Source organism: Microcaecilia unicolor, chromosome 7 (genome assembly GCF_901765095.1).
Source record: "Microcaecilia unicolor chromosome 7, aMicUni1.1, whole genome shotgun sequence".
Lineage (NCBI taxonomy): Eukaryota > Metazoa > Chordata > Amphibia > Gymnophiona > Siphonopidae > Microcaecilia > Microcaecilia unicolor.
In genome coordinates this window covers 181,958,161-181,974,950 of record NC_044037.1, presented here as the reverse complement: position 1 = coordinate 181,974,950, position 16,790 = coordinate 181,958,161, and the positions used below count along the sequence as shown (strand labels likewise).

The 16,790-nt window shown below is 41.6% G+C and overlaps 1 protein-coding gene across 1 annotated transcript in view; it reads left to right on the top strand.

The window, feature by feature from the left end:
* Positions 1-16,790, top strand: part of TSPEAR (thrombospondin type laminin G domain and EAR repeats) — a 149,991-nt gene that overhangs the window by 113,703 nt on the left and 19,498 nt on the right. Inside the window, exon 8 of the mRNA XM_030209633.1 lies at positions 1,009-1,195. Within this exon, the coding sequence (XP_030065493.1) occupies positions 1,009-1,195 (187 nt within the window). The remainder of the gene's footprint in view (positions 1-1,008; positions 1,196-16,790) is intronic.

Below are 16,790 nucleotides of genomic sequence, written 5' to 3'. Positions count from 1 at the left end.
TTATCTGCTTCAGAGTGACCAAACTCATCACTGTTCTGTTTGGCTGGAGACTAGTAACCAGTTCAACAAGCACAGGCAACTCTACTGTTCTCATAGGCTGTATTCCCTGAACACTAAAATTTAAGAGGAGAAGATCTTCTGTTTGTGTGATGAAGTTTGCAATAGCAAAATCCTGTTCCAGGTTTAGCTGTTTCATTTGATTTACTGAGGAATCATCATTTAGGTCTCTCTGCCACTTTAACTTTTTACTTTTATCTGCAAGCATCAGAAGTAATTAGGTAAAAGTAGTAAAAATTAGTAAAATTATTACTTTGGTAAAAGTAAAAGTAACAAACTTTTCCTGAACTTCTTTACAAGTAAAAATAACAAAACTTTTACTTAAGTACAGTAACTAGTTACATCTACTTAGTTACATTACAACACTGGGAATATCTCCCAGAGGTAATGAAGAAGCCTCTCAAGGGGCATATTCAGGTCAGGGAATGAAAGTCTGCGTGTACGTTTCCAGCTAATTCCTATATGCAGAAAAATGCAGGTTTAAGTGACTGTCAGGTGAATTTTCGAAAGAGAAGGACGCCCATCTTCTGACACAAATCGGGAGATGGGCGTCCTTCTCTCAAGGTCGCCCAAATCGGCATAATCGAAAGCTGATTTGGGGAGTCCTCAACTGCTTTCTGTCACAGGGATGACCAAAATTCATAGGGGCGTGTCGGCACCATACCGAAGGCGGGACTGGGGCGTGATTTAGAGATGGACATCCTCGGCTGATAATGGAAAAAAGAAGGGCGTCCCTGACAAGCATTTGACCGACTTTACTTGGTCCATTTTTTTTCATGACCATGCCTCGAAAAGGTGCCTGAACTGACCAGATGACCACCGGAGGGAATCAGGGATGCCCTCCCCTTACTCCCCCAGCTTCCTTTATGTGAATATTAACTTCCAGAGGAGAAGACTGATCAAAAAGAAATTAAAATGAATGGAACCTGAGGTGTCTGTTTTATTTTTCAGATCTTCCTAGCAGTGGCTAATTTTGAACGGAATGAAAACAGGCAGGAGTTGTCTGTGATTTACAAGTGGAATTCCATGAAGCAGAAGTTTTTCATTTACCAGAGGATTGCCACGCACAGCGCTAGGGACTGGGAGGCATTTCAGATTGCTGGAGAGACGTTCCTTGTTGTTGCCAACCATAGACAAGGTATTCCTACCTTATTTTGTAACAGTGCATCCTAATGCACAGGCAATTGTTTATTGCTTGTTGTTTACAAGGTACTTGGTATACGGCTAAATGAGTGAATGCTCAAAGTGGTTTACAATCTAAGGGGTCCTTTTACTAAGCCACAGTAGCTCGTGGCAAAAATCAGTTGGTGGTAAACACTGAGACGTCCATAGGAATATAATGGGCACCTTAGTGTTTACCGTCAGCTGATTTCTACCACTTGCTAAAAAAAACACTACCACAGCTTACCAAAAGACACCCTAAGTTAGAAAGGAAAGGAATGCCATCAAGTTATAAAGAAAAGTACAAAAAAAAGATGCAAAAAATAGATTAACTGGAAATAATCACTTTGATAGAGACAAGGGGGGGGGGGGGTCATAATTCAAATACATGATTGCCATTTAAAAGATAAAAGGGCAATTCTATAACTAGGCACCCCATTGCATATGTACATATGCATGTATATTTGCCAAATTTATCTATCTATCTATCTATCTATCTATCTATCTATCTATCTATCTATCTATCTATCTATCTATCTCCAGAAGAAAGGAAGTGTTGATGTCCCTGTATAAGTCATTGGTGATGCCCTATCTGAATTGTATTCAGTTTTGGAGGCTGTATCTTGCTAGTGATGTAAAATGGCTTGAAGCCATTCAGAGGAAAGTGACAAAAATAGTAAGAGAAGAGATCGGAAGACCTGAAGCTGTGTACCCTAGAGGACAGGAGGGACAGGGGAGATATGATACAGACATTTAAATACTTGAAAGGTATTAATATAGAAACAAATATTTTCCAGAGAAGGGAAAATGGCACAACTAGAGGATATGAATTGAGATTGCAGAGTGGTAGATTTAGCACTAATGTAAGGAAATTCTTTTTCACGGAGACGATGGTTGATCCTGGAATACCATCCTGAGGGAGGTGGTGGAGACAAAAATGGTGACAGAATTCAAAAAGGCATGGGATGAGCACAGAGGATCTCTAATCAGAAAATGGATGGTATAAAAAACAAGACTTAAATGACTGCATGGGTTGATATGTTGACTGGTGCTTAGATGGTGACTCTGGCTATGACGACAGATATATATATATCTATATGCCAGAAAGTAGCACTTATGTGTGTAAGCATCATAAGTGTTATTCTAAAGGGGCATGCATTATTGCTATAGGACGAGATTCTATATATGACAATGAAAAAATCGGCATGGAAAAAATGTGCTTAGCGCTATTCTATAAACCGCGCCTAACATTAGGCATGACCATTTGCAGCAGCTAAAACCTAATGTAACTGCCTGTGCCTAACTTAAGCACAGATTGGGCATATTTTGTAACAGTGTGTGTAGTTTCTAGGAGCACCCACATCCCACCCCTTCCCCTCCCTTGGCTATGCCCTCTTTTAAGATCCACACATTACATGCACTTAGAAAGTTGAGTATGTAAATTGTAATTAGTGCCAATTAGTGCTGATAATTGCTCATCATTGGCCAATTATCGGTGCCGATTGGCTTGTTAAACAATTAAGTTGTGCACGCAATTTAGCCGCGCAGGTAACTTTAGTCGCCGCAGAACCTGGGGGATAGTGTACAAATGTAAAGGGGGTGTACATATGGTGGAGCATGGGTATGTCTCCCAGTTATGCACATAATTTATAGAATACTATAAATTAAACACCCCCTTGCAACATTTAGGTGTGCTCAGTGATGCCAGTTCTAAGACTGGTATAACTTCGGGTACATAAATGTAAGGCATGCCAGCGTTGGATTATGCTAGTATTCTGGGTCTCCAGATGTCATTATTGAACAGGCGCTCCCCATGCGGCATCACAGCATCGACACGGAGTCAGACACATAGAATTACCCCCTTACTTGTCAGCACTTGGATGTATAACTTACACATTCCAGTCTTGATTTTATAACAAGATGCCTATCGTATTGTTTTTCTATGTATTGTAAACCACTTTTATTAAGCAGTATATCAACACAACAAAAATCGAATACAAGAAGTCCAAAAAGGTGTCTATTTTAAGCCTGTGTTATAAAAGCTAAAATAGGCGTTTATGTGCTGTTATGAAATAGGCTCCTATATCCAGGCCCAACATTACACAAATACTCTTGAACAAGCTTCCATCTGCTCCAATTTTTTTTATAAAAGGTGAATGTGTGCATGTATTATATGCATATACATGTGTATTTTATAAAATATGCACATTCTTTGCAACTGTGTCTCTATTCTATCCAAAGTGTGCCCTCGAGAACATCAACAGATCACATAAAAGAAGACACATGCTTACCATGGACATAATTTTTACATGCATATTGTAACAGATGGGGGGGTCCTTTGCCAGCAATACGTGTCCACACATCTGACCTGTCCATGAAGTAATCCCACAGGATGTCACAGCACCTTGTCAAGTAAAGGGGCCTTCTTCCAACAGGAAGGGTCTGCAATCCAGGGTGACCCCAAGAGAGCCAGTGTCTGCCCTATCCTGTTGATTGCTCACAGGGTCCTGGTCCTGTTACTCCTTCCCACTCATGATGAACAAACCAGGTCAAAATCCAGACATCAGCAAGACACTACATATTTTAAGATCAGTTTGTATAAGTCCCAAGATAGGCTCTAGCCCCGAATTCCTCCCCCCCCCCCCCTCAGCAATGTATAATCCAGGGATCTTATCTGTCCACAAGTTGTATGCAAATTTGCTATCAAAAACCCAGTACTTTTCTTTTCAGTCTCTTCCTGGTTTGGGCTCTCCCAACTTTAAGAGCTCTGGGGACCCCTGACAGCAACTCCTTTTGGGATAGTTTTATCACTTAACAGGCACTATCCCCCACCCCATAGTTGTCAACCAGAAAGTTGTTGGTGAGTTTTCCTGGACAAGGGAATTCCCTCTATCTTTTCACATTTCTAAACCCTTTGGTTCTGCAAAATTTTCTGCATCGGAACAGTCCATAAACTCCTCATTAGACATTGTCAGACCTGTGAGTTCTTGTACCAAGTAGAGTGCTGCCGAGCCTGGTATTCAGACCAGGTTCTGCTTGGTGGCCAGACAACCCCGGGTTTCACCTGTGCTGACCGCCGTTCCCCAGAGGTTGAGCCTCTAGGTGCGGGCGGCCTGCAGGGCTTATGAGATGGAGCAGGAAGCGGGGTGATGAACGTGACGGCCAGACAGGCAGCAGGCAAGAGAGTGATCCAGGTACAGGCAGAGTCAGTAGGCAGGCAGCAGGTCAAGAGCTTAATCCAGGTACAGACAGAGTCAGTAGGCAGGCAGCAGACACGAGAGTAATCCAGGTACAGGCAAGGTCAGGAGGCAGGCAGCAGATATGAGAGTAATCCAGGTACAGGCAAGGTAAGTAGGCAGGCAGCAGATACAAGAGTAATTCAGGTACAGGCAGAGTCAATAGGTGGGCAGCAGACACGAGAGTAATCCAGGTACAGGCAGAGTCAGTAATGAAGAACAAAGTAGAGGAGAAGCACACTACTGAGCAAGTAACACCTACCAAAGTAGAAGCCAAAGCAAGGAGTCTAGGGAGAGCTCAGCTGATAAAGTGCTGGTGATTGACATCAGCAGGGAGAAGGAGCACAGCCATAGGACAAGAGCAGGGGAAGGAGGAACCGGAAGACCAAAAGGAGAGAAGTAAGGGATGCCAGGCAGAGGAAGAGCAGACCCAGGTGGGTGGAAGCAAAGCAATCAAGGGGCCTGGAAGCCAGGCAGAGAGAGAGCAGAGCCAGGTGCATGGAAGCAAAGCAATCAAGGAGACTGCAGCCAGAGAAGAACCACACACACATGGCTCAGGGCTGTGCCAGTCAAGTGTGCATGTCGACGGGACCCTGTGCAGCCTGAGGACGCCGCTTGCATTGAGGTAGGGGACATGACAGACATTTGGTCCACTTTGTGTATCTCAGGTACTTCTACTTCTATAGGGATGGGTTCCTCAATCTTCTTGTGTCACACTAAAAGCTGTGCTTCCCTAGGCCTGTTGGGATCCATTATATATTGTTTTCAGCAGATCCAGGGAGACTCATCTTCTATGGGGCTGTTCCCTTAACTAGCTCCTCCCCTATGAAGTTTCCTATACACTTGGGACCTCTCCTCCCTTCCCCTCTTATTCCAGACCAGAAATTATTGGTATACCCTGAGGGGCATAATCGAACGGGGTGCCCAAGTTTTCCTGAGGACGTCCTTGCAGGACGTCCCGGCGAAGGGGCGGGGAAACCCGTATTATCAAAACAAGATGGGTGGTCATCTTTTGTTTCGATAATACAGTAGGGGACGCCCAAATCTCAACATTTAGGTCACCCTTAGAGATGGTCGTCTTTAGAGATGGTCGTCTCCGGTTTTTGGCGATAATGGAAACCGAGGATGCCCATCTCAGAAATGACCAAATCCAAGCCATTTGGTCATGGGAGGAGCCAGCATTCGTAGTGCACTGATCCCCCCTCACATGCCAGGACACCAACCGGGCACCCTAGGGGGCACTGCAGTGGACTTCAGAAATTGCTCCCAGGTGCATAGCTCCCTTACCTTGTGTGCTGAGCCCCCCAACCCTACTACCCACAAATGTGCAACACTACTATAGCCCTAAGGGGTGAAGGGGGGCACCTACAGTGGGTTTCTGATGGGTTTTGAAGGGCTCACATTTACCACCACAAGTGTAACAAGTAGGGGGGATGGGCCTGGGTCCACCTGCCTGAAGTGCACTGCACCCACTAAAACTGCTCCAGGGACCTGCATACTGCTGTCAGGGAGCTGGTTATGACATTTGAGGCTGGCAAAAAATATTTTTACAGTTTTTTTTTTAGGGTGGGAGGGGGTTGGTGACCACCAGGGGATGTCAGCAGGTCCCCCTTCCAGTCTTTGGTCCAGGCTGACCCTGCTTAGCTGACATGCTTCAATGCTGGCTTCTGGCCCTCTACAGTGGCCAGCTCCACTCCTCAGCTCTCCACAACCACGGCTACCTCCAGTCACTGTGACCTTAGTAGGTACTTCCCAACAAACGGACAGACACTTCAACCGTCTTGTAACAAAGGATTTTCTTTTATTTACATCAGTTCAGCTGTAATCACTTCAGCAGCACATTATATTGTCTTATCTTAGTCTCTTTGACCTTTGTTCACATTCACAATATCAAACAGGGGTTCATCCCCTCACTGGCTGATCACAGTTCGGTGCTCTTAACACCACCTTTCCTTCCTCAGTTAGTCACTGATTGCTTTGTTAATCACCAGTTCCTGACATCACATAGCCTTTTACTCTTCCCCCAAGCTGAACCTTCTGAATTACTTGCTGCCACAGGTTCCTTCCCAGCTGCATCAATCCTGTCTTACCAATTCTAGACAGTTGAGGGAGTACAACAGCCCAGAAACCTCTCACCTTAGCACTAGCAGTCTGTGCACATGCAGCCACTCCCATACTCTCTTCCTGGCTCTCCTCTATATCCTCCTTTTTATCCCATTCCATCTCTTCCTCCTCCTCCCAGAGCTCCCCCAGCTGCTCCTCATCTCCCTGATTAGAAACCATCTCCCAATCCTGCCCCTCCCCCTTCACTTTCTGTGAGTCCTGTATTGGGTCAGGGGCATTATGGGAATGGTGGTCCCTGGGGCTTATTCCTTATTCTAAACAGTCTCTTGGCCACCGGAGGGCGTGCTCCTCCTCTACAAGAGGTTTGTGAATGCCTCCCTATCTCCCTCTGGGGCTGCTCTCGCTTTCCTTGAGACCGTCTTCTCAGTAAACCCTCACAGGGAGTAAGGGGAGGTCATCCCCGATTCCCTCCGGTGGTCATCTGGTCAGTTCGGGCACCTTTTTGAGGCTTGGTCGCAAGAAAAAATGGACCAAGTAAAGCCGGCCAAGTGCTCGTAAGGGACGCCCTTTTTTTTTCCATTATCGGCCGAGGACGCCCATGTGTTAAGCACGCCCCAGTCCTGCCTTCGCTATGCTTCCGATATGCCCCCGTGAACTTTGGTCATCCCCGCGACGGAAAGCAGTTGAGGACATCCAAAATCAGCTTTCGATTATGCCGATTTGGGCAACCCTGGGAGAAGGACGCCCATCTTGCGATTTGTGTTGAAAGATGAGCGCCCTTCTCTTTCGAAAATAAGCCCGCCTGTGTTGCTTTCACAATCATTTCCCTGGGAATAGGGACTTTGGGTTTGGTCTTGGAGACCGAGGCTCAGGAATCCTCCTGATCATGGCAATATATGTTGTGCAATTCTATAAACACTCATCTCCACATGTGAAACAGGCTTTACACAAAGAAAAAACTTTATAGAATTGCCCCTTCAGTAGCTGAATTTCACTCTGAATGTGTAATGTTTTTCCTGCCTTGACCAACCCCAACTCGTACCCCTTTTCTGAATATCTAACGCTGGCCATTTTGCAAATAAGAGAACTAAAGTTTAATGTAGATCTGTATCAAATTAAACAAAAAAAAAGACACTGTTCTAGCTGGCGTCATTCCCTGATCTCATAAGTGCCTTTCAAAATAGACCTTAAATATTCTAAGACAAGTTGAGGGAATGTGATTTAGTTTCATGTGAGGCTAGCATTGTACAACTGTCAACTGAAAATATTTGATGCCAATTTTTGCTATATAAAAATGTAGATTTGCAGTGGCAGTATATAATTTCAGCAGTCCAGTTTTAAATGCCAGCTTGTTGCATATCTTACGTGAAAATGCCTGTTCTGGTGACTAATATATGGCTATTCTTATTGCTATAGTGGTTTTCAGTGAGATAGATACTTGTTCACGAACAGTTGAGTCCACCAGATGTAATCTGGGGGGGTTGCTATTCAAAAGATTTTTTTCATGTAACTCCAGGATTTATCTGGATAAATCTTTAATTTTGAATTTTTGTGCTGCAGACTGCATAGCCTTTGTCTGAATATCTTGCAATTTGTCGAAAGTTATCCAGTTAAAGGGGCATTCTGGGGGCATGGTTAAATATTAACCAGATACTGTTGTTGTTCAGAGCTATCTGGTTAGTAGACTAGTTAAACTGGACTACACAAATAGCAGGTCTAAAGTAATTAGATAATGATACCCCATAAACTTTAACCAGCTATATTCAGTGGTACTGAACTGACTAAATATCTGGTTGACTATTTATTTATTTACTTTTTTGTTACATTTGTACCCTGCGCTTTCCCACTCATGGCAGGCTCAATGCAGCTTACATATTGTATACAGGTACTTATTTGTACCTGGGGCAATGGAGGGTTAAGTGACTTGCCCAGAGTTGCAAGGAGCTGCCTGTGCCTGAAGTAGGAATTGAACTCAGTTCCTCAGGACCAGAGTCCACCACCCTAACCACTAGGCCACTCCTCCACTTTTGACATTTATACCTCACATTATCCTTATATTCAAGTTCAATGTGGTTAACAGTAAATAAACAACAGCCAAGGTTTACAAAGCCAAAATATCAAATATAGACCATTGATGGCCAGTTGCAATCTAAGATGCTCCATCAATGGATAGAAACCTCTCAAAGAGGAGAGTTCTCAGTCTTTTGCAAAATACCAAGTTATCAGGCTGACCCTTGATTGCCATTGGCAGTGAATTCCACCACTTAGCACCTTGATATCTAAAGTCTGCAGAGTGAACCGACTTATAACACACTCTCTTGCAATCTGGAAGATGAAGTCTAAGGTAGTCCCTAGAACCAGAGGTTATATTGTGTAGGGGAATAGTTATTAAGGGCCGCATGCAATCTGGTGACATGCCATACAATATTTGAAAGACAAAAATGCAAAATTTAAAAGTAATCCTGGCTTTAATGGGCAGCCAGTACAGCTTTCATAATAATGGAGTGACTCTAACAAAACGCAGTACCTTGAGGACAAGCCTCACTGCAGTATTTTGGGCCATTTGCAGCCTTTTTAGGACACCCTCCTTACATCCAGCATAGATGGAATTGCAGTAATCAAACTTAAAGATAATTGAATAAGCTCTCCAGTTCTGTTTAACAGAGATCAGTTGTTGAATATTAGTCTCTATAGGAGGAGGGAATATTTAAAATAAGTTATCTGGCAGGAGAATCTCCTGTCTGGTTAGCTCATGGACACCAGGGTTAACCTGGATATTTACTGACATGTATCCAGATAGTGCTGCTGAATATCTGGGCAAACCACTATGGAAGTGCCAACGAGGTCTGGGGGCAAGCTGTAGACCAGTGGCGTAGCTACGTGGGGCCTGGGCCCCCGTAGATTCCAGCCTGGACCCCCCTCCCGGCGAACCCGTCCCCTCCGCCGCCTACCTTCACTTTTGCTTACCCCACTCCCCGCCAGCTGACGTCCTCTCCATCCTGCTCTTGCTGTTGCATGCATTGCTGACGTCCTGCACGTTGTACGTGCGATGTCAGACTCAGAGAACAGAACTCTTAGTCTCACGTCCTGCACGTACAATGGAAAAGGTTTGTTTGCGGATTAATACCTTTCAAATATTTGAATGTCTGTATCATATCACCCCTGTTTCTCCTTTCCTCCAGGGTATACATGTTCAGGTCGCTAAGCTTTCGCATGCTTTCTGAAGTAGAGAGAGTCTTGTTGTAACCAAAGCTTTTCTGGGAGTGTGCTCCAGAGGTTTGGAGCTACTCAGCTCGCATCGTAAAGACTACGATAAGTGCGAAGAGAACTATTCAAACCCACTAGCTCTAAAATTGAGAGGGAAAAATCAGCAGTATACAAAATGCATACATTCATGAATTCAGAAACATGCTAGCAACATGGAACAATAGCATTATCATTTCATTCGCTGAGATGTGACTGTACAATACATACACTTTTTATCCTTAGAGTTGGAGAAGCAACACATGCTGTACAGAAGTGCAATTCCTTTTATTAAAACTTTAATGTACTCTTGAATGATACCTTGAATGCAGTTGTCATGGATGCACTAATTTGACAACAGCATGTGGCTCGCTCATGAATAAAGCTGGAGACAAGATTAGCAGCACAGTGAGCATCAGAAGCAAAGAGTAGACCTATTTCTGGCTAAGAACTTGCCCATGACTGATCTTTCTAAGATGCTTTACACCTGCTCTAGCAGGTTCATTATGCTGAATTGCATTAAAAATAACTGACACATGGCATACACCAACTGACAGGGAGACATACACACATACATCATGCTGGTTGCAGGCCATTTTGCTCGTGGCTCCTTTTTGAACTGTTTCATTTTGGAAGTAATTCTATAACTGTCCCCCAAATTCTGTATAGGTCATTCAAAGTTAAGCACACAGTTTTGCCCATGGATCAGAGATATGCACATAAACTAATTGGATAAATTGGTGATAACAAGCAATAGCCTTATCAAGCACTAAATAGCAGTCATTAGTAGTTATCCCCAGGATTGTATATAGCGCGACTTACGTTGGATTTGAGTGCGCAATTTAATTAGTTAACAAAAAAATCAGCACTGATAATTGCCACTTAACAAGCAATTATTGACACTAATTGGAATTAGAATTTACGTTCACAACTGCCGAAGGATATTCTATAACATGATGCGTGTAAATTCTAGGTTGTATAGTTGAAAAGGGGCGTGGCCACATGTGTAGAATAGGTGGATCATGGGCATTTCTCAAATCTATGCACATTGTTATAGAATACACTCATTCTGTGCCTAATTTAGGCGTTGGGATTTACACCAAGTTTTAATTGGCATAAATGCCTGTGACTAAGTTTAGTTGTGCAGATGGGTGCTTGGCGTATTCTATAAACCACACAGAAATTTAGGCTTATTCTATAAAGTATGCCTAGATTTAGGCATACTTTATAGACTATGTCTAGGCGTATTTTTTTCCACGTGGATTTTGTAGGCGTGATATATAGAATCTGGTCCTATGTGTGCATCTCCCTATGCCTCTATTCTGTAACCTGCACACCTAACTTATCTTGTGCACAGATCCAAAGGGGGCATGGCCAAGGGAGGGGCATGGGCAGATCAGGGCATTCCCAGGATTTAGTTGTTATAGAGTACTTGCATTTCTGCAACTTACTTACAGTAGTTAGGCGTAAACATTTACACCAGCCTTTGGCAGGCATAAATGCTCGTGACTACAGTTAGGTGTGAAAATGCGGATTTAAGTTAATATTCTGTAAAGACAGTTGTGCGCAGAACTGCCTTATAGAATTTGCACTGAGGCAGTATTCTGGAACTATGCATGCAACATTTCTGAATACCCCTGATACGCCCATGGCCATGCCCTCTTTTGAGTTACATGCTGGTAGAGTTAGGCGCCATACCTTATAGAATAGTGCATAGCCAGATGTACATGCAAATTTTAATGGGTGCTAAATAATTTATCACCCAATTATTGAAGTTAATTGGCTCATTTGCCAATTAATTTGCACGTATCTCAGGATTGCTCCCAAATTTTGACACACAAATCTAGGCTAACACAACTCTTCCGTTATACAATGCCCTAATGTGGCTGTGCCACATGAACTTTATCTTACCACAACATCACTTTGTATTTGTTCACACCGGAGTCTGCAAACGCCTCTCCGGTACTATGTAAGCCATATTGAGCCTACAAATAGGTGGGAAAATGTGGGATACAAATGTAATAAATAAATAAATAAATAAATAACTTTTAGCAGTCTGAAAACTGCATGGATAAGTGAGTCCTGCACATGCTCCACCCAGACTTTGTCTATGTATACTTCTACTTGTAAATTACACACACGTTTACAAAATATCACTAAGGTGTAATTTGGACATTTATGCATATATGTGTGAACATGTACCCGTATATGCCATTATTCTAATAATTTAAGCATATACATTATAGAATTACCCTCAATTTATGTAAAAAAGGTAGAAATAAAGGTCATAGAAATGTTGATGATAGCTTTTGAAAGCTAATCCAAATATGTTAAATTAGTCCAATAAAAAGTTATGTTCCTTCAGGGCAGTTCAAAATGCCCTAAGAATAGGGGCAACCATGCAACTCCAGGTCCAGGAGGACAAGTTGATCCAGTCCTGGCTTTTCTCCATTGCAAGTTTGTGCTGCTTTTGCTGTGAAATTAGTTAGGAAAGCAGGACTATGTCTCCATTTTTGGAATGGGGCAAAGCCAGAGCTGCCTCAACTTCTCTCCCTGCACATAGAGCTATCTGGTTAACTTAGCTAAGTATGATGTTGCATTTACATATCCTTTGCTCATTTTGCAATAAATTTCTTGCAAACAATGTTTTCTTCCCACATATTTTAAACCTGATTGAATTCTAGCCAAAGCAGATGACATGCTAATAGTCTGTGTTAATAACAGTATGACTTTTGCCATTTCAATAGTCGCCCTCCAATAGAAATTAATTTGGCTTCTTTCAATATCATTCAAGGTGGTTCAGCATGTCTGTAAAACCAGCAAATGTTATTTTTCAAGCACAGTAAATGTTAGCGGCACACAACTGGATTGGATTTATTGACTTGATATACTGCTTAATGCAAAGCTTTAAAGCGGTGTACAATAAAAATATTTTGCAATTTACAATATAGCAATAACATCTTCCAGTTACTAAAACAAAAATTAGTACAGTATTTTATAAATCTAATAGCAATGAACCTTCAGTTTAACGAAAATCAGTGTCAAAAATCCAAGTTTTCAACACTTTGCGAAAACCAAAATAGACAGTTATGCTACTAACACTAGATGATAATATGTTCCATGATGATGGTCCCATATAGCAGAAAGCTCTTGTAGTAGTCAACTCGATAGATTGACGTGAAGGAAGTTGTATTAGGCAGTGCTGAGAAGAGTGCAAAGAGACACACTGATTATCTTGCTTAACCAATACATTGGAAAGATATTCAGGAAGATTTCTTTAAAAAGAGCTTTCAAAACCAGACATAAATATCTTAAAATCGATTCTGGTAGAAACAGGCAATCAGTGCAGTTCTTTCAAAATAGGTGTTACACGATCTGTTCCCTTTCCATTTACCACCATGCGTGCTGCAGTATTTTGAACAAGCTGAAGCCTCCTCAGACTATTCAAAGTAAGTACATGGTGCAAAGAAATCTAATAATCTGTTCTGCTGGTAACAAAAGCACGTACCAGCTTAATCAAATTAGATCGTGTCAGAAGAAGCTTGAGCTGCCAAATTTTGCTGCAGTTGGTAATAACATGATTTTACTACACGACTGATTTGTTTATCAACTTTCAATGCATTATCACAATAAAAACCTAAAGTTAATATTTCTTCTTTGAGAGAAATCAAACGACGTCCCATAGAGGGAGAGACAAGCAATGGCTTGTTCTTACGAGAGAATCATATAGCTGCAGGTTTGTCAATATTCAAAATCAAGTCATTATGAAATAACCATTTTTCCAAGCAACCAAGTTTGCAATTGAGGTCAGACACAACCTGACTGATCATTTTTCATAAACACAATAATTTGTATATCATCAGTGAAAAACTGAAATGTAAGTCCCCAGCTATCTAACAGTTTTGCCAAGAGAACAAGATATAAATTGAACAACGTAGGTTAAAGTAATGAACCCTGAGGTACCCCATGCTCCAAATGTCTATGAGAAGAAAGTTCAGAAGTCCAGCAGACCAGCTGGGAACGACTGGAAAAATAAGATTCAAACCACTGAAGAACAGTGGAGTGAATTCCAATTTTCTGCAATAAACAAGCAATTTAGAATGTGAAATAGTGTCAAAGGTGACACTAAGATCCAGTTGGATACATAGTGCATCATATCCTTGGTCACCCTTCACTAATACTTCATTGACAATAGACATTAAAAGTGACTCAGTATTGTGATGTGACCTGTAACCAGCCTGAAACTAATGCAAAATTTGCCTTTTAATAACAGTCATTTAATGCTCTAACACAGACTTTTCAAGCACGTTGGTTAACAACGACAAATTGGAGAGTGGGCGAAAACCAGAGTATCCATCTTCAACCATTTTTCCCTGTTTCAAAATAAGTGTAACCACAGCTTGCTTCAATCTATCTGATACCACTCCATTACTTAATGAAAGGCTAACCGTTAATATAACCGTATTGCATTGTGAAAGAATACTAAAAGGAAGTAGGTTTCCCCTTTCTATGGCCTTACTATTATACAGTCTTTTGGGTCAGTTGTCAACTGGCACAGTTATAACAGCAGGTGAAACAAAAGCATCAGCACTTAAAAATTCATATATTTATTTATTTCAAATGCTTCTATACCACAATAATAACCATTGTTCTATCAATATGGTTTACAAATTTACATCATAAAATCAAAATACCATAATAACTCTTATATCATATCTGTTTGAAAGAAATCTCATATCAAATCTGCACCTCTTTCATTTAGGTAGCGATGCTGATATATATATGGGCCAGTTACCACACAGACACTGTCCATTTAATTTTGCCTGTTAAATGAATAATTCATAGCATCATCTTCTTTTCTCCTCTAATTTGTTGTAATTAAACATAAGGGGACCCTTTTACAGAGCGGTGGTAAGCCCAACGCTGGCTTATCACTTGCTCTTCTGGGACTACTGCCGGCCCAACGTGGCTGCCGGCGGTATTCCTGCCCTGAGCGCATGCCATTTCTGGGGGAAAAAAGAAAACTCCTGGAAATGGCTTGCATGGCAATGACCTGGTAGTAATTGGGCATCACCGCATGCTGACTAGTTCCCATCAGATTAGCGCGGGAGCCCTTATCGTCACCTCAGTGGGTGGCAGTAAGGGCTCCCCGCCGCATGGACACATGGTAAGAATTAAATTACTATGTAAGCCGCATTGAGCCTGCATTATGTGGGAAAGCGCGGGGTACAAATGTAATAAATAAATAAATAAATCTCCCCATGTGGCCATTTTTTTTTGGGGGGGGGGGAACAGCCCTGGCGCATTGGGAAACAGCCCCCACCACTAGCGTAGGACCCTTTTTCCCACACCTTGGTAAAAGGACCCCCTAATACCTGAACAGGAACATATGTAGTTGACCTTGAAATATGGAGAAAGACATGAGCTAAAATCCAAATCAGTTTATGCTTTTAAGAGTATGTCTAGTAAAGTACTCTAGTAAATGGGCTTAGCGCATGTAAGGTGAGACTTTCCCCATGTGCTAAGAGCCAAATTCTATAAATTGTGCCTTAAAAATTGACACCGAAAACCCAAGCAGTTAGCATGATTCTATAAACTATGCCTAAAGTTAGGTGTAGTTTATAGAATATGCACACGCACCAATCTTGAGACTAAAATTTAGGCCCACCCATCTAAGCCACCTAAAACCAAGCCTAAATACCTGTGCCTAAGTTAGGTGCAGATCGGGTATGTTCCAAAATAGAGCGCATAGTTTATTGAAATGTCCACAACCCGCCCATTCCATGCCTAGGCCACACCCCCTTTCCAACTGTGCACATTAGAATTTACGCACACTGTGTTATAGAATATGCCTAGAAAGTTGTATGTGTAAATTCTAATTGAAGCCAATTAGTGCTACTAGTTGGTTAAGTACCAATTATCATGCTGATTGGCTTCTTAATTAAGTTGTGTGTGCAATTTGGCCATGCGGCCAAATTAGTGCACACAACTTAAGACGCCATATATAGAATTTAGACTGAGGTAGGCCCATTTCTAGTGCACTTAGGAAATACAGCAATTTGTAGTAGTTCTCTTTCAGAAGGCAATATTCTTCTTAAAAGAGTTCAGCATTGAGACATCCATCTGATATAAATGTACTTTTCGCAGTAGCTGTTTTAAGGATGTGTCTCCTGAACTTTCAGTCCCATGCTGCTCAATCCCCAAATCTGCAGACTGAAAGTCTGAGAGACACATCCTTACAACAGCCACTGTGAAATATGAGTTCATGTCAGATGGATGTCTCCATTCTGAACCCTTTATATTAAATATAATAAATTTGTATTTGATAAATAGATTGGAGAAGATGTTGGTTTTGAAATATGGGAAAGATTTATAAAAAAGAAGGACTTTAAAAATTGGACCTATGACAACTTTGATGCTTCAGTGTTCAGCATAATTAAGCATATGTTGGAGTTGTATTTCTGATGGTCCAGCAAAACAATTTTTATTAAGGTGATCAGCTTTTGTGATGTGACCATGCTTAAATAAATCCCTTTAAAAATCCATGAAAAGTGTCAAAACCATGGGGCCTGAAAAATGTGTCAATTCAATGCCCAAACACTCTTTGAATCTCAGTGAGTAATGGCACAATCACCTTTCAAAACTTCAGCAGTGACTTTTTTCATATAGACAGCTCAGTCTATAATTTGCCTACCTCCTCACTGGCATGGGTCCAGTTGATTTCAACAAGATAAAATAAATTTTAATTTCAATCCTTTTTTGAGTATGAATTTCTGAAGTAATGTGGTTTTAATTGGAAACAATTTATAGTAGAGTTGGGTAGTAGCAATTACTAAGCCAATGTTATAGACTGAGCTGTCTATATGAAAAAAGTCGCCACTGAGGTTTTGAAAGCTGTTTATGCCATTACCCACTGAGATTCAAAGAGTATTGGACATTGAATGGACTCATTTTTAAGCCCCCACATGCTTAAAATATAGGCACATTTTTGATCTATTGTGCAAGTGTTCTGTAATAAAAGTTGAAACC